This window comes from Gymnodraco acuticeps, unplaced genomic scaffold, assembly GCF_902827175.1.
Source record: "Gymnodraco acuticeps unplaced genomic scaffold, fGymAcu1.1, whole genome shotgun sequence".
Classification (NCBI taxonomy): Eukaryota; Metazoa; Chordata; class Actinopteri; order Perciformes; family Bathydraconidae; genus Gymnodraco; species Gymnodraco acuticeps.
In genome coordinates, this window is record NW_022990710.1 from 55391 (window position 1) to 78282 (window position 22892).

A 22892-nucleotide genomic window follows, 5' to 3' on the forward strand; every position below is an offset into this window, starting at 1 on the left:
ACGTAAGAGGCATAGAGGAAAAGTATAGGCATCTTTGTTTCAGTAGCAGTTTACTTCTGTGACGTTTCTGCAGAGACCCTGCCTGTGGTTACCATCTGCAGAGATACATGATACTTCAAAGGCAGGAAGCAGAATGACAAGTTCAGTGCATTCAGTAAACAGCATTTGCCCTAACTATAAAATGCATTTCCTGTAGAAAATGTGTGCGAGTGCTGTAAACTGTGAACATTTGTGGCTGAATTTAGCAGAAAAAGCCGAATATTTTATTAGTTGAATGGTCTCTGTAGCTGCTTTTAGCTACAACAACCAAGTAAGTGTGTTGCTGAACTTAGCAGGGAAATGCAGAAAAGTGAAATGATTTGAATCAAAATAGTTACAGCTCAAATGCGTTGCAATGACTTTGTTGTAAACTTGAAAGTGAAATGTTAAACTGGAAGAGTAGGAAAAATAGTGAAGAAGCTTAATATTGAAAAGAAAAGGTTTAAAAAAAGGTATCAACAACAATATGTCCAAACAGCCTCAATGTCCTGAAATAGCTGAATAAGTTAATAGTTGAATGGTTTCTGCAGCTGAAGGAGATAGATATTAAATGTAAGTAGTAGTGAATGAATGTTTACAAACACCTGTGTGTGTAAACCCAGAGATCAAAGGTTACCATGGTGACAACGTTATCAAACACCTGTTTAAGTGAGCCCAGAGATCAAAGGTTTCCATGGAGATGTGCTGTGAAAGGAGAGCCTTTCCATTTGTTCTGAATGAGAGATAAACCTCTTGCATTTCTAACTTTAGTTGAAAAAAAAATAATACAAACCTCCAGTGTTTATGTGTGCATGTACCAGTCTGTCTGTGGGTGTGTCTGCTCTGATTAGATGATGTCACTCAGGTGTGTGGCTCCGATCTGCCCAGCAACACCATGGTTACCAACTGCAGCACTGAGTCCCATTAAGAATGCATTGAGGATTATATCTGACAATTTTACCTGTTAAAAAACTATGGCTCCTTTAAAAGAATTACCAGACCGTGAGCATCAGGGAACCCCAATTAACTGATGTATGTTTTTTTGTTGGGTTTTGTGTGTAAAATGTGAAGATGGGTGCAGTTTGTCTAAAGTTTACTTTTCTCTGTTCTGAAGAAAGTTCCGGACAAATTTAACATCTATTTGAAGCTAGATGGACTCTATTTGAAGCTAGGTGGACTTTTTGTCACTCAGATCACTATTGGGCCAGAACGGTGGGTCCGTTTGATATGATGAAGGCAATTGAGCAGGCCAGACTAATTATGCTCCTGAAATCTTTTGAAATGATTTGAATAGAGTATATTTTGGCTCTGAGAGCAGTTTTAAAATATTTTTTCCAAAGATTTGCACGAGCATTCCCACAAAGTAGTAATGAATTTCAGGGGGAAATTAAAGTAGCCTACCTGTAGCCTGTGTGAAACACAATGTGTAGAAGGCAATGTTTCGGTGTCAAGTGCACTGGTTCTAATTTGAGGCTTAAGAACCTATTGTAAAATTAATTCTGGAATAAACAATTTCATATATTCATATTTCATATACTGAATGACAAACAAGAGTTCAGGCAAACTAGCAGTTCTGTAGGTAATATGGCACAGTGCGCTAGTGGTCATGTTAGCATGCTAATATGCTCATATTGAAAATGCTAACGTGCTGAAGTTTAGCAGGTTTTAACATCTTGTCTTCTTAGCATGCTAACGTTCGCTAGTTAGCACTTAAGTCAATGCTAACATGCTGTAGTGAAGCACGTTGTACAATTTGTTTTCAGTGTTAGAATGCTAAAATTGGCTAGTTAGCTGAGCTCTGCAGTCAACGTATAGCTAAACTGCTAAACATACAGCGAGGAGGGAAATAACTGTCATTAGGTAAACTTGTTGAGGGTTTCTGCTGAAATTCATGGTGTTTGCCATTATCAAAGCAGACATATTGACATGGTAGGGAAACCACATGCTTAACTAAAAAAAACCTAATGGCTACAGTCCATTCAGAGGTATTGGCCTTGGCTTATAATGACACTGAATGAAAAGGAGAAATCATGCATGTTAGCCTACCTGTTCTGTAACCTACTACCTACTTCTAAGGGGGGTGTAAATAGTTATTAGAAAAACCTGAGAATTAGCATATTAAATGACAGTAGCTATATAAAAAGCTTCCAAATGATGTACAAAATTGACATCATGATATTCAAAAGTAGATAACGGTGGTTCAAAACGTAACAAATTCACCCTGTGAGGAACATAACATATTGAACCTGCCTCCTTTAAAAGCTAAATCTGTATTTGCTTAGGACACACACACAAATAAAAACACATTTCATTTAGCCGTCATCGTTTCCTCTGCAGAATTTAATTTGTTGCTTGGGTATTTTGTTACAGATGAACAGTATCACTCCATATACAACTACAAGTACAGTATTTTGTACAGTTCATATTCAAATACATAGTTTTCATTGGCTTATTTACAAAACACATTTTTATGTACACGTTTTCATGTCAGTGCAACGTCACTTTCTTTCAACAAACACCTTACAAAAAAGTTATTTAAATTAACACGTGTTGTTCAAATCCAACAAAAGTGAACTTAAATAAAAAGAGGCTACAGACACTGACAGACAGTTCAGTAGTAGATTGCACTGCCTTCTGGGGGGGGCGGGGCGAGATGGGCGGGGCTTTTGGGGATGAACTGAACTTAAGTTTTATTTGAGATAATACAGTTTAGGCTACAGGTTTGGTCATTATAGCATCACACAAGTTTAAGGGGATGTTCACAGCCACAACAAAACTTGACAGCTATTGCACCTTTAAATCAAGTGAACATTAAAAACAGGGTTCTCAAGAGACTAATCCTCAGGAAAGTTTTCCCTTCGAGCCATCTGATGACGTTTAAAACACCGACACAAACTGGACATCATCTACAGCTCGGTGCAAAGGCAGGTGGGTGGAGGACAAAAAGAGCTGAGCAAGCATACATAAATAGCACTCATCTGTACATTTCCATTTGTTCAACAAACGTACTTGGCAAAGGAAAATAAAGTTTAATTCAGTGACATATATCTCTCCAAAACACATCCATAAAGACGCCTTCTCCTCATAAATACAGCAGCTAAAAACACAGAATCATCTCCTGTGACCTCGAAGACAAAGTGGGGAACCGCTGACTGACCGACGCTGTCTGTTCACAGTGATTAGACCGAGCCCAGCTCAGGAGGAGCTCCACTCGCTGCTACACACCAGACACAAAGCTCCACCGTGACTCAACACTGCAAAACCTTTCAAATCAACCTCCACAGTCACATTAAGAAGCCAAAGCTTCAGATAAAAAGAAGGGACTGAATTTGAACGTAATTGAAACCAGTATTTAGACGTAAAACCTAATTTTCATGTTGGGTCCATTGTTGAGGGAAGTTTTTACAGATCTGACCAGCTCTCAACAGGTTCCACAGGCCATGTTTCTTTTGAAGAATAAATGCACATCAAACTGAAAGCATCCGATGGCAGTGGGTTTATGGGGACTGAAGTTTTGGTGTGCTGCATTCTGTACAGTATGTATCTAGTTGATTTCTAAAGGAATTTCAAAACAAACTAAATAAATGAAATCAACTGCATTTTAAATACATGCTTGCCATGCAATTTAATGGAAGTAAATGATTTGAAGTGCATCAATTAAACACTGTGTCTATGTCCCATGTAATTAGTATCCAATGATGTCACCCTTTCTAGAAATGTTCCAATTACTTTGCAGTTCTATCTCACTTCTTTCACAGGAAATCATTGGCTGTTATTTGTCTACCTTGTCTGGGCAAAGATGGGCAGTGGGCACCTCCCTTCGTTTTCATTGACTATTACAAGTTCGATATGGTAGATGTAGAATACTAAAAGAACAACAACTACATTTTGACTACCCTGCTGTGTTGGGGCCTTAATGTTTGGTATGAATGAAGGTTTTAAAGGTGCACCGAAAACATTGGAAATATATCCAATTGGCTTTGGGGCAATGATAGAGTTGGCCCACTTCAGCTAGATGGTAATCCAGATTTTAGAGAAGTTTTATGGATATTTTGTTTACCACAAAGGGGCAGGTAAGCATTAACTGCACACCAATATTTCTCATATGGGTAAGAATCATGAAAAGTTTTTTTTTGGTGACCTTTGTTGTTTTCACTTGTACTTCCGGATACTGATATGACAGTTGGCGCGGTTACAGGAGCAACTAAGCACAAAAAAGAGGTGAACGAGTCCACCAGAGAGAATGCTTAACAGACTTCTAGCATTCTGGCGTTAAACGAAAATTGAGTTCACCCATCAAAGTCTGCTGCCAGGTATCGGCGAGAACCTCTACATATGTGATATGATAAACGCCCTCATGTGATATTACTTGTGTTTGTTGGGGTTAAAGACTGCAAGTCTGAAAATGGAAAAAATCTAGGGGTGTGAAGTTAAAAAGAAGTGGGATTGACCAAACTCTTGATGGTTGAGTTGCACTGTGGGTAATGTAGGTGCCAAGTATGGACAAGAAAATGTAATATGTGGGATACAAAATAAGATGTTCTGAACTATACATTTGTATCCTTTTTTTATACTGGCCTATGTTGTAGGAGTGCTATGCTAAACCAGTGGAGTAGCATTTTAAGTTAAATAAAATCTTTAAATCCTTTTGTAAGTACAATCAATTGATTCCCAATGTCCCAAATATTCTGGCTTCTTACTGGAGGGTATATGGACATTAGTATACGAGATGAGTGTCAACAGTTGAGAATGGCAGCAGGTGGAAAGCTCATGTTGCGAGAGCGCTGTTAAGACCAGCCTTGTGTAGCTTTGAGACAAATATCCATTCCTAACCTGAAGTAGCTACTGAAGCCTGCCTTAAGAAAAAAACAAAACAATAAAATAAATATTTTATAAAACAACGTATTTGCAGAAAAAATTAAACATATACTGTATCTTTAAGTGTATCTATTTTGAATTCATGGCACCTGTCCTAAATAAACCCAGAGTGATACTTCAAGAGTAGACGATATGGGGACAAACAGATCAACATTGCACAAATCACCACTGATATTTGGCAGCTGTGGAATGGAACACAGTTTGGCAAAAATGCCTAATTTTATGTCCGCATCAGGACCTGTGAGTGTCCTAGAAGAGGGGGAGCTGAAATGTGTGTACCATGACTGCAAAGTTACATTTTGTGTATTACAATTAATACTGTCACAGACGTTTTAGGGTACAGTTGGCTGACAGACTGCAGGAAGCGTTGAGGTAGCATGTGACTTACCCTAGTGACATTTTTGCAAATAAAACCTTTGAAACTTTTGAAAAGCTTGTCATAGTATCACATCAACATCATGTTGAACTGTGGCATCAAATTTGACACCGTTTTTTTTAAACTCTTGGCCCTGTTTACGGTGGCTGTATCCATTAGGATAGGGGGCTGCAGTTTCAAAGACGATGCAAATAAAAAAACACAAATGTGCCAAAACACATGCAAATGAGGAAACATCTATGCCAACTTCAAAACACAAGCGCAGCGTTTACTACAATCGCCGCATAATCGAAACGCTGCAAATAAAAAAAAATGAAGCCCAAAGCACAACGGAAACGGGGACACTAAAAAGTGATGCACACAGTTGGGACCGGAGTGCTTGTTGATGTTCCGACATTATAAAGTTGGCTCTGTTGGCATAGTTAGCCTGTTTGATCATTTTAAGTGTCGCGTCAGTATCCTTGAAATGACTAGGTTTGCTACGCTAGCTAGCTACCCAATGATATTATTACCAAATAATATCAGAAGGAATCATGTGATCACATTGATAAAATATGCCAACAAAACCTTCATTTTAGGTAAGTTTCCAGTGACAGTGATTGTTGGCCAACTTTAATCCGAACGTCCACAAGCGCTAAGGTCCCAGCTGTGTGCACTTTTTAGTGTCCCAATTTCCATTTTGATCTTTTTTTATTTGTAATGTTTCGTTTACGACCGCTATAAGTAAACGCTGCGCATGTTGGGTCAAGTTGGTGAAGATGTTCCTTCATCTGCATGTGTTTTGGCACATTTGTGTTCTGATCTTTACATTGTTTTTGAAAGTGCTGATGTAGCGCGTTTGCACGTGTCAGCCACCGTACGTTTTGGCATTTAAACTGTAACCAATCATTGGCTTTGCACTTACACTTCATTGTTTTCCTTCTACTGGTCAGATATCTAGGCTCAGATCACATGTGGACCCCTGGTGTTTTTTTTTTTCCATTCTGACATCAGCGAAATATGCACAATGACAAAGCAACATCACTTCATGACTTGGCCATACTGGCAAACATTCAGAGATGTGTTAGTATGCAAGTATGTGTTACATGTATGTTCTGGCAGGGGTTGAGGAGAAGGGGCGGGGGGGTTTGTTTCGTCTGGCTCAGCAAAGTGCGACAGTTTTAGTGCTTTCGCCAGGGCTCCACTGTTGTCTTGACAAACCTTTGCACTGAAATATGTATGCGATCAAGTGTAGAAAGTGCTGAGGCGCATCTCTAAAGACAGAGAGCACAGGACATCCGACTCCAGTCATTAGCAGTTTGAGAGAATTCTTCAGAAGGACTGCAGGCGGGAGCGGAGAGCGGGTGTAGTGCCGGATGATGGAAGACGAGGTGCGATCACTGGAGCACACAGTATTTCTTGTAGTCGGACTCAAAGTCTTCATCCATGCTACTGGTGTCGGCCATCTTCTTGCCATCGATCTTTGGCAGAAACTGGGAGTAGTCGACCCCCTGCTGCTCGTAGAAGAGGATGTAGGCCGAGTCGGTGTCGATCTCCTCAGAGTGCACTTCCTGTAGGGAACGCAGAGAGAATGTGAGTGATTAGGTTGATTTAACTGTTGTAACAACCCCTTTGACAATTCTGTTAAACCCTACAGGCATATTTTAGATGTGGTGTTGTGTGCATCCACCACTAGATGCCTCTAAAGTCAAGAATTGCCACATGCTCCTTATATTCAGTTTGCAAAGATTTAGTTTACATTTTAAAACTCTTGATTCTGTCTATCGGTTTGAAAACAGAAATTGCTATGATATTGACTTACAAAAGTCACGGTACCAGACATTTTGTGGTCAATAGCAATACCATTGCAATTCCACTATTCCCTCCCTAATATCTATTTCATATTGCTGTGAAAATGTCTCCATCTCAATAACTGTATTTTTTCTAAATCTTTCACCAAGAAACAATTATTTCACAATATCATAATTTAACGCAATACTTAGTTTTACTTAGTCTCGAGCCCCCGGTACCTAAGGTACCGAAGTATTTGTTCTTGTGACATCCTGACAATTTGCTCCCCTGCCTTAAAGGAGCTAAAGTCTGTGGAATATCCCTGAAATGCCAGCTTGTGGGTGGGGGTTAAACAGTGAAATTCCTCTAATTCCAAAATAGTACAAAACAAAAAAAGAGTCTCTTCATAGGCACTGACGGTGGATGTTGTACTATATGTTTGGCCCGGTAATCATGGCAATAGTTAAAATACATGAATAGTATGCTATTAGTTGTGGGAACAGAATATACAGTGTCTTACCTTACAGCTGCTGTCATTGTAACAGTACCATTTATCTTTGGGGTTTTTGGCATATGTCACATAGTGGCCTCCTCCCATGATTCCTGAATGGCACTGACGAGAGAAAGGAGAAATGCATTATAAGAAAAAGCTTATTGAGCGATGCTAAAAAATACTCTTTGATACTGTTGATGTGGGATTCTTACAGATATTGCATAGAGGTTGTAGATGGCATCCAGACAAATGTTGTCTCTGTGCTGGAGCAGGGAGTTGTCAGGGTCCATGCTGCTCTCCGTGCTGCAGTCTGAGCCCAGCCCGTTGCTCTCTCCGTTCATCAGGACTACGTCACAGTGGCTGCTGGACGCCTCAGTACCGCATGATGCGTCCGTCACGATCACATCTCCTAAACCTGGAAGACCTGCTGTGCTCCCCTCAGTCTCTGAATGCTCTGCCTCAGGATTAGCGGCTCCATCCAGGCTCTCTTTGCTGTTGGAGAGGCGGTGCCGGCTGCCCAGCTGGGGCAGGCGTAGCCGGCCTGGCCTGCGGCCCCCGCTGCCGCTCTTTGGGCTGCCAGAGGGGCTGCTGGTCCGGGTGAGAGAAGGTGCCGACTTCCTGCTCGAGGCGGGAGAAGCTGTAGGGAAAACCAATAGTTAAATACACTTCCTCTGCTGTTAGGCCTCTGCTCTGCTCATCCAGGAATGAGTACTGAACCCGCTAATTAATTTGCGTTTTGGTACCTCAAGCTTCTTTGTCTCAAAGTCAATGGTTTCTTTGAAGACATTTTTGGTTAGATTGAATACAAGCTTACACGATGTAAACGTTTGTTTCTATGAGATAAAAAAACGCCAGTAAATACCCCACTGGTGAATATCTGAAGCTTCTATGTGTCTTGAATAGGGTGGTTGTTAACAAGTGGCTGATTTTGCCCACTCCATGTCTGCACGCGGAACATTAGCTGCCTTTAGCTTAGCGGTGGTGACGTAAAGTTCTAAACAGTCATGTAGTTTGTTTATAGCCTAACCTTTTAGCTAGTTTTTGAATGAGTTTTGGGTTGGATTCCTGAAATAAGGTCTGTGATTAATACAAGCTTAGGAGATTTTGTGTTGATTTGAAGTCATGTGACGGTGATGTAGTTTGTTTTTAGCATTATGTTAGCCTTCTACTTCTGGCTATTGCATTTATGCATCAAAAATCATAAAAGTGATGTTAATATGTGGAGGTAATCCTGCTGAATAAAACATGTAAGTATCATCAATGCGTGTTGGCCAAAGATCCTACTTTCTGCAACATTTAAAAATCCAGCGAAAAAATCCCATTGCTTGTAGTCGAAGGAGCCCTTACAACTACTAACTTCCATTGGCCTGTCCATTTAGTTTCACAAGCCATCATGCTCTTTGTCATCAAACACACCAAATGGTCTCTTTAAAAATATGAGCTGCCTCAGTGCATGAGAGGCTTGCCATAACTAAATAATAGTCTTTAACCTGTGGTATCTTTGGGGAGGTTGCAGAAGCCAGCGGGGGCAGAGATGGAGGACAGGTTGTCCTCTCCGACCCTCAGCAGATCCTCGCTCTGGCTGCGGGAGTGAAGGCAGCGCTGCTCCAGGTCTCTGGGGGCCAGGAAGGCGCTGGGGTCAAAATGCTGCCTTGGGAACTTGACAATCTTCTGGGATTTGATCCAACGGCCATTTACAAACTGGAAGCGCTTCAGGTGGACAATCTGGATAAGAGAACATACATCCTTGAACTATTTTCAAGCAGTAAATATTACAAAACATGTAGGGTTCTACTCAAAGTGAGCCAGACGTATGAGTGAGCCACTGACCAGCATGGGCGGCAGCCTCCAGAGGTCCAGCTTCTTAGTGGCCAGCCGGTGCGTCTTGCACTTGGAGCAGTAGTAGAGCTCGTCCTCACCCAGCTCCTCCTCGCTGGTGAAGGCCTTCAGGCAGCTGTCCAAGCTGATGGGCTCAGCCTGGGCCCGACGCGACTGCTCCACACTGCAGTGTTCCTCCACAATCTGCGGAGAGGCCGGTATGGTGAGGATACTGAACAAGGTGAGGCTACATTTTATCTTTATTCTTTTTTTCAAATGCAGCTCTTGAATGTCAGAGACTGACTGAAAGAAAAACTGTGCTAGATGAAATAATGTTTCAGAGAAAGCAACTATTGCCATTACACTTTTCATTATGATGAGATAAGGAGTCACAAGATAAGTGGCTGATAATGAACAGTGTTATGTGTTCATAAAAAAAGAGCTTCACAGTTAACACACAAAATTGTGTTTGAATAATAATCATAATTATAATAATAATAACTGACGTTTATATTGCGCCTTTCATAAACCCAAGGACGCTTAAACAAGTGTGTGTGTGTGTGTGTGTTTGTGTGTGTGTTTTACCCTCTCCTGGGAGGTCTGGTAGCGGAGGTGCAGGGCGGTTGGGTCCCAGTCCACAGCTATGTAAGCATTTCCTACAGAGGCTCTGTCCTCTGAACACTCTATTGTACAGCCTCGACAGAACCTGGGGAAACAGATATTATGCATTCATTTTGCAGTATTTTATACATTAAATGTTTTATAATAAATGTTTATGTTACATACTTGCTCTAATCAATTCAAATAGGATAATTTCAAATCAAAATCTAGACAAAGTGGTCTTAAACCAGCAGATGCATGGTTTGGGTGCCTTACCTGTACCAAGGACACCAGGCACAGGAGGTGCCGTCCTTTCCCACCACCCGTAGAGTGAAGGGGTATTGGTAGCCCATACTGTCGTCACTGCAGGTTAGAAGAAGATCAAATCAATTCAAGTACACTGTTAGTGCAGATGTCAATATTTTGAAACTGCCTTCTGCTTTTTTCACAGTTCTATTCATCAATAACCCTTGATTCTTATTGTCTGGATCAGCTCAGGTCATTCCTAATATCTTCATTGCTACAAAAAGTCTGTGACAATTTCCTCTCTGTTATTTAAGTGCTAAGATACTAGCCTTGTATTGTGTTTAGCTAGCTTAGAAATGTAGTATGTGAGTGTAAATATGTAGGTATGTGTGCTAAGATGACAGCATAAAGAAGTGGCAGATTTGTTGGTATGTATATAGACATTTTAAAGACGATTATTTTTGGCCTTTTTTTGTAGATAAAGATAGATGGATATGAGAGGGGAAAAAGTTATCCAAGGATGTATTGTTTTTAATATAGCTTTTGTGATGGTGTAGGGTACCTAATGGGAATTAGGATATTACGCTGTGCAGATGACGTTAAAGGCTTGTGATTTAGTTATATTGGTATCTTTGTCTTCGATCTGTGGAAGGAGGGAATAAATGCAAACCTACATGTAGGTCTGCTGAAAACTAAAACATGTTGGAAGGAAGATGGAGAAGAGGTGTGTTCGTACCAGTCCTGGGCGTGGTTGCTGGCCTCCTGTGGGGGGAGGGGGCTGGCCAGGCGGGACACTTGGATCCAGACAGCGTCGTACAGATCCTTCTTACTGGTGTGGACAGTGCAGGGAACGATGAGCGGCATGCCAAACAGACTGGCCCGGTTCTTCTGAGAGGACAGGAAGTACAGCTCCGTACGCATCTGAAGGGACAACACAAACAGGAAGTTATATAATTTGGGACTTACACAGTATACCTAACATCATTCATCCATTCATTTATAAATAAACATTATATTTATTGAATCTGTTTGTCCATATACTGTATAGGTCACTCAAAGTAGAAACACAAACAAGCAGAATATAAGTACAAATAAATCAAGAAGCAGGCCTTGTATGTCTATAATATGAAACCTTCGTTTTTTTATAATATTAAAAAACAACATCCATCCATCATCCATCCTTCCATCCATCCATCTTCCATTCCTCCATCCATCCATCTTCCATTCCTCCATCCATCTTCCATTCCTCCATCCATCCATCTTCCATTCCTCCACCCATCCTTCCATCTTCCATTCCTCCATCCATCCATCTTCCATTCCTCCATCCATCCATCTTCCATTCCTCCATCCATCCATCTTCCATTCCTCCATCCATCCATCTTCTATCCATCCATCCATCTTCCATTCATCTTCCATTCCTCCATCCATCCATCTTCCATTCCTCCCTCCATCCATCTTCCATTCCTATATCCATCCATCCATCCATCTTCCATTCCTCCATCCATCCATCTTCCATTCCTCCATCCATCCATCTTCCATTCCTCCATCCATCCATCTTCCATTCCTCCATCCATCCATCTTCCATTCCTCCATCCATCCATCTTCCATTCCTCCATCCATCTTCCATTCCTCCATCCATCTTCCATTCCTCCATCCATCCATCTTCCATTCCTCCACCCATCCTTCCATCTTCCATTCCTCCATCCATCCATCTTCCATTCCTCCATCCATCCATCTTCCATTCCTCCATCCATCCATCTTCTATCCATCCATCCATCTTCCATTCATCTTCCATTCCTCCATCCATCCATCTTCCATTCCTCCCTCCATCCATCTTCCATTCCTATATCCATCCATCTTCCATTCCTCCATCCATCCATCTTCCATTCCTCCATCCATCCATCTTCCATTCCTCCATCCATCCATCTTCCATTCCTCCATCCATCCATCTTCCAATCCTCCCTCCATCCATCTTCCATTCCTCCATCCATCCATCTTCCATTCCTCCATCCATCTTCCATTCCTCCATCCATCTTCCATCCATCCATCTTCCATTCCTCCCTCCATCCATCTTCCATTCCTCCATCCATCCATCTTCCATTCCTCCCTCCATCCATCTTCCATTCCTCCCTCCATCCATCCATCCATCTTCCATTCCTCCATCCATCCATCCATCCATCTTCCATTCCTCCATCCATCCATCTTCCATTCCTCCATCCATCCATCTTCCATCCATCCATCTTCCATTCCTCCATCCATCCATCTTCCATTCCTCCATCCATCCATCCATCCATCTTCCATTCCTCCCTCCATCCATCTTCCATTCCTCCATCCATCCATCTTCCATTCCTCCCTCCCTCCATCTTCCATTCCTCCATCCATCCATCTTCCATTCCTCCATCCATCCATCCATCCATCTTCTATCCATCCATCCATCCATCTTCCATTCCTCCATCCATCCATCTTCCATTCCTCCATCTTCCATTCCTCCATCCATCCATCTTCCATTCCTCCCTCCATCCATCTTCCATTCCTCCATCCATCCATCTTCCATTCCTCCATCCATCCATCTTCCATTCCTCCCTCCATCCATCTTCTATTCCTCCATCCATCCATCTTCCATTCCTCTCTCCATCCATCTTCCATTCCTCCATCCATCCATCCATCCATCTTCCATTCCTCCATCCATCCATCTTCCATTCCTCCATCCATCTTCCATTCCTCCATCCATCCATCTTCCATTCCTCCATCCATCCATCTTCCAATCCTCCCTCCATCCATCTTACATTCTTCCATCCATCCATCTTCCATTCCTCCATCCATCCATCTTCCATTCCTCCATCCATCCATCCATCCATCTTCCATTCCTCCATCCATCTTCCATTCCTCCCATCCATCCATCTTCCATTCCTCCCTCCATCCATCTTCCATTCCTCCCTCCATCCATCTTCCATCCATCCATCCATCTTTCATTCCTCCATCCATCCATCTTCCATTCCTTCCATCCATCCATCTTCCATTCCTCCATCCATCCATCTTCCATTCCTCCCTCCATCCATCTTCCATTCCTCCCTCCATCCATCTTCCATTCCTTCCTCCCTCCATCCCATCTTCCATTCCTCCCTCCATCCATCTTCCATTCCTCCATCCATCCATCCATCCATCCATCCATCTTCCATTCCTCCATCCATCCATCTTCCATTCCTCCCTCCATCCATCTTCCATTCCTCCCTCCATCCATCTTCCATTCCTCCATCCATCTTCCATTCCTCCCTCCATCCATCCATCCATCCATCTTCCATTCCTCCATCCATCCATCTTCCATTCCTCCATTCCATCCATCCATCTTCCATCCATCCATCTTCCATCCATCCATCTTCCATTCCTCCATCCATCCATCTTCCTTTCCTCCATCCATCCATCTTCCATTCCTCCATCCATCCATCCATCCATCTTCCATTCCTCCATCCATCCATCTTCCATTCCTCCCTCCATCCATCTTCCATTCCTCCTCCATCCATCCATCTTCCATTCCTCCCTCCATCCATCTTCCATTCCTCCCTCCATCCATCTTCCATCCATCCATCCATCTTTCATTCCTCCATCCATCCATCTTCCATTCCTCCATCCATCCATCTTCCATTCCTCCATCCATCCATCTTCCATTCCTCCATCCATCCATCTTCCATTCCTCCCTCCATCCATCTTCCATTCCTCCCTCCATCCATCTTCCATTCCTCCCTCCATCCATCTTCCATTCCTCCATCCATCCATCCATCCATCCATCTTCCATTCCTCCATCCATCCATCTTCCATTCCTCCCTCCATCCATCTTCCATTCCTCCCTCCATCCATCTTCCATTCCTCCATCCATCCATCTTCCATTCCTCCCTCCATCCATCTTCCATTCCTCCATCCATCCATCTTCCATTCCTCCATCCATCTTCCATCCATCCATCTTCCATTCCTCCATCCATCCATCTTCCATTCCTCCATCCATCCATCTTCCATTCCTCCATCCATCCATCTTCCATTCCTCCCTCCATCCATCTTCCATTCCTCCTCCATCCATCCATCTTCCATTCCTCCCTCCATCCATCTTCCATTCCTCCATCCATCCATCTTCCATTCCTCCATCCATCCATCCATCTTCCATTCCTCCATCCATCCATCTTCCATTCCTCCCTCCATCCATCTTCCATTCATCCATCTTCCATTCCTCCCTCCATCCATCCATCCATCCATCCATCTTCCATTCCTCCCTCCATCCATCTTCCATTCCTCCCTCCATCCATCTTCCATTCCTCCCTCCATCCATCCATCCATCTTCCATTCCTCCATCCATCCATCTTCCATTCCTCCATCCATCTTCCATCCATCCATCTTCCATTCCTCCATCCATCCATCTTCCATCCATCCATCTTCCATTCCTCCATCCATCCATCTTCCATTCCTCCATCCATCCATCCATCCATCTTCCATTCCTCCATCCATCCATCTTCCATTCCTCCCTCCATCCATCTTCCATTCCTCCTCCATCCATCCATCTTCCATTCCTCCCTCCATCCATCTTCCATTCCTCCATCCATCCATCTTCCATTCCTCCATCCATCCATCTTCTATCCATCCATCCATCCATCCATCTTCCATTCCTCCATCCATCCATCTTCTATCCATCCATCCATCCATCCATCTTCCATTCCTCCATCCATCCATCTTCCATTCCTCCATCCATCCATCCATCTTCCATTCCTCCCTCCATCCATCTTCCATTCCTCCATCCATCCATCTTCCATTCCTCCATCCATCCATCTTCCATTCCTCCATCTTCCATTCCTCCATCCATCTTCCATTCCTCCCTCCATCCATCTTCCATTCCTCCCTCCATCCATCTTCCATTCCTCCCTCCATCCATCTTCCATTCCTCCATCCATCCATCCATCCATCCATCTTCCATTCCTCCATCCATCCATCTTCCATTCCTCCCTCCATCCATCTTCCATTCCTCCCTCCATCCATCTTTCCATTCCTCCATCCATCCATCTTCCATTCCTCCATCCATCTTCCATCCATCCATCTTCCATTCCTCCATCCATCCATCTTCCATCCTTCCATCTTCCATTCCTCCATCCATCCATCTTCCATTCCTCCATCCATCCATCTTCCATTCCTCCCTCTATCCATCCATCCATCTTCCATTCCTCCCTCTATCCATCCATCCATCTTCCATTCCTCCATCCATCCATCTTCCATTCCTCCATCCATCCATCTTCCATTCCTCCATCCATCCATCCATCCATCCATCCATCCATCTTCCATTCCTCCATCCATCCATCTTCCATTCCTCCCTCCATCCATCCATCCATCTTCCATTCCTCCATCCATCTTCCATTCCTCCATCCATCCTTCCTACATCCATCCATCTTCCATTCCTCCCTCCATCCATCTTCCATTCCTCCATCCATCCATCTTCCATTCCTCCATCCATCCATCCATCTTCCATCCTTCCATCTCTCCATCCATCCATCTTCCATTCCTCCCTCCATCCATCCATCTTCCATTCCTCCCTCCCTCCATCTTCCATCCATCCATCCATCTTCCATTCCTCCATCCATCCATCTTCCATCCATCCATCTTCCATTCCTCCATCCATCCATCTTCCATTCCTCCCTCCATCCATCTTCCATTCCTCCATCCATCCATCTTCCATCCCTCCATCCATCCATCCATCTTCCATTCCTCCACCCATCCTTCCATCCATCCAGTCCTCCATCCATTCATCTTCCATTCCTCCATCCATCCATCTTCCATTCCTCTATCCATCCATCCATCCATCCATCCATCTTCCATTCCTCCATCCATCCATCTTCCATTCCTCCATCCATCCATCTTCCATTCCTCCACCCATCCTTCCATCCATCCATCTTCCATTCCTCCCTCCCTCCATCCATCCATCCATCATTCCTCCCTCCATCGCTGCTTTCGTATTCCCACCATCTTTCTGTGCATGGCGATGATGTATCCAATGAAGGGGCTCTCCTGCATGGGTGTGATGTGTCCGTTGGAGACCCCGTTGGCGAAGGGCGTCTCTGGGTTATAGGGCACAACAGTGCTGGGCCCACCGTTGGGGATGAGGACGGGCTTGTTGCCTAGGTCACCGTTTGGAGCCGAGCCGTTGGCTATCAGGGTTACATCTAGTGAAGGGGAAGAGCGAGGAGGTGAGAAATCTGTGGATTCAGACAGAGTGATGTTCATGAGAGAGTAATGACCGAGGGTGAGGCTCACCTGTCAGCGTGGGGGAGCACAGAGACGTTGGGGAACCTGGCACCGGGATCTCAAACGCACACAGGAAGCCGTTCACAGACAGACGCACCTTGTGGTTGTCCTGAGGAAAGGTCTTGACACAAAGACAGACAGTAGCAGATTAGCATCATGCTCACTTGCCCTGAGAGGAGATCAGGTCACATTTTTCTTGCCCCTATACAAGTAGTTATCCAATAACATAAAAACGTAATTTAAATGTTGTGTTAATATTTATCTTAGTACAGTAAATCAATAGGAACAAGGACAGGACACAGTATGTATTTTATATTATTATTTTGTATCACAATCATTACAGTGGAACATAGAAAACATTATGTTAACTTTGTCTAACTATGTAAATAAGAATGCAACAACTAAAGTGAACTCCAATAGTCAAAAGGCTAACATCTGTAAAAGCTGCAGTGATGAGAAACCAAGACCCTAGAAGCAATATTCTGCTGTGTAAATAAAGACATTGAACCAAAATAGTAAGGACATGCTTTATATAGAACAATAGCAATTAGATGAATAATATTTAGAATAATCCAACCAAAACAATTTTCTTTATTAAGTACAATACAGCTGCCTTTATGTTGGTGGAAATAATATCAATGATGCAGTTGCCTGCACAGTGGTCAATGAAGCCAAGGTTGGTTGTAAATGAAACCTGATTATTTCACTATTTGCTCACTGGATTTTGATCTTATTTGCAAGAGTAAAATAATCTCAAAAGAGTAAATTAAGTTTAGTTGACATCGTTGTTCGAAACTGTCTTCAATGCTTGATCTTTCTTTCCTTTTTAATATAATTATGCTTTGCAAATGCAAGTTAGCATGTCATCAGCCCTACATCTTCTGCATCCACCCCAAAACAAAGTATCTATGTTGAATTTTGTTTGTGAAGTGTTGGGTTAACTGGGCCTTTAATCTGATATCTTAATGTGTTGAAGGACCCTAAACATAATCTTGCTTCCTGCCCTTGAAGTGTTTAAGACGAGGCCTGCAGTGTGGTGTTGTACCTTGATGTTGGAGGTGTGGACCTCAGCCAGGAGGATCTGCTCAGGCTTCAGACTGCACAGCTCACTCAGCTGTTTCTTCAGCCCTGTGTACTTCTCATCCATATTCAGCCGCAGGCCGTAGCGCACAGGGGTGGAGCCGTCCAGTTTAATGACTGCACACATAAACACAACATTATACCTTGTTCAGGTTATTTTCAAAGGATACTTTCAGAATCTCCCCTCACCAGTGATCTCCAGATGCATGGAGCTGTCCATGGGCAGGGGCAGGGACAAGAAGTTGAAGGGGTCGAAGCGAGCGCTGATGTGTCCGCACGTCTTGCACTTCACCTGGGACTTGAGCTGACCGTGGAACAGATCCACCACGATGGAGCGGTTCCTGCGCAGGTGGTTCTCCCACGCCTTCAGGGAGCAGGAGCATGGACACACACACAGAACAGTCAGATCACACAAGTCCTACCTCAGCAAAAATACCTAATTAAAGTAGAGCTTGGCTGATTAGACTCTTATAATGGACTGCAGAGGAAAGGACAGCTTATTAAATCAATCTCTCTCCAATGAGGGGAGTGCTCCACTCTCAATTGAAACGGTAGCATTAAGTGTTCAGAGAGTTGAAATAATAAAGTCATACAGTACTTGGCCTATTCGGTTTTATAGCTTTTACTCTATTTATGTAAGCGTAGTTTTATTGATCCAATTGTGGGATTCTTTTTTGTCGCAGCAGCATGGAAAACAAGGCATTGCACATGAGTTACAAATTAAATAAAAAACAAGGTATAAGATTATGGGGCTGAATCTGGGTTTGTTTTTTCCGAATGATCATCAAAACAAATTTAGCTCCATATAAGATATGTACAAATAAATGAATAAGGCTTATTGTAATTATTTAGTTATTGTAACAGTAATTTATTAAAATGTTGCAAATTTAAGATATTGCTTGCTATGTCAAATGGAAAAATATAGTGAACCTTCATTATTTTTTAACAGATGCCTTTTTTTTAAGTTATCCCCGAAACCTTTGACTGTGATGGATGTGATTTTCTCCTTCTTTCTATGCAGAGATACGATACTCTGTCCGAAACCGTTACACTACAGTGATTGGAGTAGTATTCCTTTCATTTGTGGACCATAGTAGTTGATCAGCAGTGTCTCTGACCTCAGAGGCCACCTCCCAGTCGGGCCGCCCGTCGCTGTCCTTCAGCTCCACGTAGGGCTTCTCATGGACTCTGTTCAGGTCTTCATGGAGACCGTCCAGCAGGAAGGCCAGCAGCTCCTGGGAGTCCTGCTGCTGGAAGCCGTTAAAGCGCGGGGCGTACTTTGCTATTGTCCACTGGGGAGGAAGCGATGACATCACAATGTTTTTTTCAACAAACAAACCCGTTAAAGCCTTTTAAAGACAATTATTAAAATAGCTCCGGTAGCAAGTAGGATCAGCACATACAGTGGTGCTGGTAGTACATTTAATATCTTACTTGAGTACAATTTTGAGGTACTTGTACTTTACTTTAGAATTTTCATTTAATGCTACTGTTTACTTCTACTCCACTACATTTTGGAAGCCAATATTATACTTTTTACTCCGCTACATTCATCTGAAAGCTTCTTTACAGATTAAGATTATTAGCTTAAAAAACGTTGTTATCTAGCTGCAATACACTATGTCATTTAAATGAGCTCCACCTTTAACTGCTGTGATGACAAGGGTTATGGTTCTGTTGCTTCAGAAAATATTTTGAATGCGGGACTTTTCTACTTTTACTTAAGTATACAATCTGAGTATTGCCTTTAAAACTGCAGAAATGTGAAGGGAAAAAAACTACAATACCTGACCAGACTCAGAACCTAAGTTTAAATCAAACAGATGCTAAGAGACATAACAACCCGTTATCCCTGTTAGCATTAGCATTCTTTCAGTGGACCACACACATACAGTCAAACACACATTTACACACTATAGCCACATAAACACCATGAAGATAAACAAACAAAACAACAAATCACATGTAATCATCAAGTATGGAACTGAGACAAAATGATCATCCTTTCAATTAAGCCAAACACGAAATGTACGATAAATTCCTCAATAAATGAGCAATTCCTCAAGCATTAATAACGCATTTCTACTGGAAATAAATAGTAAATAATGGCAAACTTAACTTCATGTCTGAAATAACCTTGAATTGTTTATTTACTGTATCTATCCTGCGCTTTCAGACATACCAAATTCCAAGAAAATAGGGTATTCTCTGTCAATGGAGATATCTACTTTCACCCTTGTTTAGTTTCTAGTTCTTACACCTTATCTCTTAGTCTTCATTGTGGACCCACAAGTCTTTCAAATGTCATGTTTTCAGAGCAGTGGTGAAGCTTCTTACCCTGAGTTTGAGCGGAGCGATGTTCTTCTGAGTGCCGCTCCACAGCTCCATCACCAGGTCACCGTAGCACTTGGCCATGTGACCTCGCATCCCGATGGGGTTGGTCCTGTAAACGCACCAACGCGGGCCAGTTAGGGTGATAGGTTCAGGATCATGATGGGAACATTCAGACCAGAGTGCTACCTACCTGTTGAGCTCGTAGAGGTGTCTCCCTGAGATGAAGTAGTCTGTCAGAGGCTTGGTGTTGCTCACACACTGGATACTGGAGTTCATGAAACAGGTGTTGCCAAGGTTACTGAGGCCTGTGGCTCCTTTCTCTGTGGGAACTGGGAGGGGAAACAAAGACAAGCTTTCTATACTGACCTCATACTATAAAGTTAAAATTGTTGCTAGAGGGAATCAGAGACAATATTGTTCTACAGTATACTACTGTATGTTGGCACATGTGAGACAACGAGTGTGTTTGTGCGGGATATGTTTCTGCAACACTAAGAGATGGATAGATTTAAATATGATGTCTATGTAACCCTTAAAGGTAAACATTAATATTAAAATTAACTACGTTAAATACTAATAACAATGGTTAATTGTTTGCACAAACTATGCAGTTAAAGGAATTAAATATATTTGGTTTGAATGGATTATTTTTCCAACCAACAATCGTACGCATACTTTTTTGGCAATCTTTGATTCTGGATAAATGAAGGGAGGTAGCTTTCTTCCACAGACCTGTATGATTGCGAGTTTGTTCTTTTAGCGGCTCTTACATTATCTGTTTATAATAATAATCCTTATATTTATTATAGCGCTTTATCAAAGACTCTCAAAGCGCTTTACAAATACACATTACACATACAGATCATACATGTAATGGTCATCTACTGTGGACAATACCCACAGGAGCAAATTCGGGTGAAGTGTCTTGCCCAAGGACACAACGGTCTGACGCAGTGGGGCGGGAGCGGGTTTCGAACTGGAGTTCCCCAACGCCCCCCTTGATCTGATGATCAAACGCACAGACCACTGCGCCACCCGTCCCCGTTTAGTAATCCTTTTTTGGGTTTCAGGAGGAATGGCTTTGGATAAAAGCCAAGATTAAGAATGGCGACTGTCAATCAAATGCGAAACATTAGCTCAATTTGTGGAACAAATGATTAAAATGCTATGCAGTCCAGCACAAAAAGGGACACTTGGTCACCCAACTTGCCTCCAACTATATCATACAAAGAGTAGATTTGTGAGGGTGGCAAGATGTCCCTTCATATCTACAGTTCATATCTACCATTCAGAGCAGGTCAATATTTGACAAAAACTAACAATTTCTCATTTACAAAAGCACAATAAACTCCTCCAGTGTTTTCCAGCTTACCTTTGTGTCTGTCCATCTTACTACTGTTGGCAATGAAAGACATTTCCTCAGGCCAGCTCATGTCTTTGTTCCTGACTGTGGAGGGAAAGAAAGAGATTAAACCAATTCACTCATTGTTTAGAATGACCTTTTATCAATAAGATGGTGTGTTGTTGTCACACTTTTATGCATCTGAATATATGTTTTTGGCAGGATTTGTAACGGGTAGGTGATTCAAACCTTCAATAACTAGCTGCTGCTCGTCATAAATCTTCAGGCTTTCCAGTGTGTGGTCTTCATCGTCCAGGAGGGTGAGGTAGTTCTGCAGGACAAAGAGAGGAGAAACATACTTTTAATTCATCAGACTATGGAACTATTACTCTTCTGCATCGCTGCATTTTAAATGTACCATTACATTTGGTCTTATGAAAGCTGCTGGGCTCCTAATATCCCATTGCTCCTTCCACACTTTGAGTGAGTTGAGATTCTTTTTCTGTCCCCTTGTTCGCTTGTGTGGTCATTTGACAACATTTTGATTTAGTTATACATTCTTTAAGTGTTATAGTGAACATCCAGCCAACATTATTAACTACCTTCATCCTTATGATCAGAATTGATTTAAAATATTTGTATTGGTTTTTAACGCTCTTAATGGTCTTGGTCCTAGCTATCAGATTTGCTTTTAACCTATGAACCCTAACCGATTAAAGTAAAAACAAAGTTCCACTGTTCGGATTATTATTATGGCCCCAAAGTGTGGAACATCCCCCATGAATTACATGGAAAAGAGGGGGTGTTAGAAACTTAAAATAATTTTTTTTGGGTTTTATTAAGCACTTTTCATTAACGTTTGTGTATAAAAAGTGCTATATAAATATAGTATGATTTGTAATATACTGGCTGACCAATATCTGATATCGTCTAAAATCCATACTGTATGTATGAAAGTAACCGTGAAAGCTTGTTGGCCCACCTCACTGTTGTAGAGCCAGAGCCTCATGTCCTCCTCCTTGATGCGCAGTCTCTGGGACAAGTACAGGTGGATGTCTTTGATAGTGCCCATGCGGCTGAAGCAGCCGGTGTAGGCCAGCATCCTCTTCAGAGGAGCGTTGGGTGAGGGTACGCTTCCTGCTAAGGCGCACAAAAACGACAGGAAAATTCACAAAAAAATCATCAGAGCAAATCGGTGTGTTAATATAATTATTTCTTAGCTTCAACAGTGACTTTAAAATCCTTGTGTGATTAAAAAGTCAACTAACATTGTCAATGCACAAGCTTACAGATGCAAACAAGTGATCAATTCCAACAACAGCATTGTGGTGACTGAGGATTAGTTGTAAGGAAGCAGCAAGAAAGGGCTTTTTTAAATTTTATAATCAATCAGCGCAGATTTGATTGGTCAATCATCTTAGTGGATTTAGTGGACTCAGATTGGATCAAATCAAAGACAAACCAATCAATATCAGTCCTGTTTCTTTCAATTAATATTCACCTAAATGATATTGACTTGAAAATGATTAATAAACTAGTGATTTAGAGTGTTATGTTTTCAACCTTCACAGATTTGCTTTTCAATGAACCATCCTCTACACTTGTTTGAATGCTCTACTGTTGTCAGGAAGACATTGTGTTGTATTTGACGCATAATTGGA

General features: G+C 42.2%; 1 protein-coding gene across 6 annotated transcripts in view; it reads right to left on the reverse strand.

Moving 5' to 3' along the window:
• Positions 1 to 2329: 2329 nt before the first annotated feature.
• Positions 2330 to 22892, reverse strand: part of usp32 (ubiquitin specific peptidase 32) — a 79844-nt gene continuing 59281 nt past the window's right edge. For 3 of the 6 annotated variants that reach the window (XM_034231622.1, XM_034231621.1, XM_034231618.1), the window contains exons 17-34: positions 22214 to 22368; positions 21481 to 21562; positions 21262 to 21336; positions 20080 to 20218; positions 19893 to 19998; positions 18674 to 18847; positions 17745 to 17919; positions 17521 to 17672; positions 16485 to 16596; positions 16194 to 16393; positions 10936 to 11120; positions 10230 to 10316; positions 9939 to 10059; positions 9366 to 9557; positions 9026 to 9260; positions 7748 to 8172; positions 7563 to 7655; positions 2330 to 6822 (exon numbers count right to left, since the gene is read on the reverse strand). In XM_034231622.1, coding sequence (XP_034087513.1) covers positions 6649 to 6822; positions 7563 to 7655; positions 7748 to 8172; positions 9026 to 9260; positions 9366 to 9557; positions 9939 to 10059; positions 10230 to 10316; positions 10936 to 11120; positions 16194 to 16393; positions 16485 to 16596; positions 17521 to 17672; positions 17745 to 17919; positions 18674 to 18847; positions 19893 to 19998; positions 20080 to 20218; positions 21262 to 21336; positions 21481 to 21562; positions 22214 to 22368 — 2882 coding nt within the window. In that variant the 3' untranslated portion in view covers positions 2330 to 6648. Of the gene's footprint in view, positions 6823 to 7562; positions 7656 to 7747; positions 8173 to 9025; positions 9261 to 9365; positions 9558 to 9938; positions 10060 to 10229; positions 10317 to 10935; positions 11121 to 16193; positions 16394 to 16484; positions 16597 to 17520; positions 17673 to 17744; positions 17920 to 18673; positions 18848 to 19892; positions 19999 to 20079; positions 20219 to 21261; positions 21337 to 21480; positions 21563 to 22213; positions 22372 to 22892 lie in introns of all 6 variants that reach the window. The other 3 variants (XM_034231619.1, XM_034231620.1, XM_034231617.1) reach the window with 1 other exon arrangement.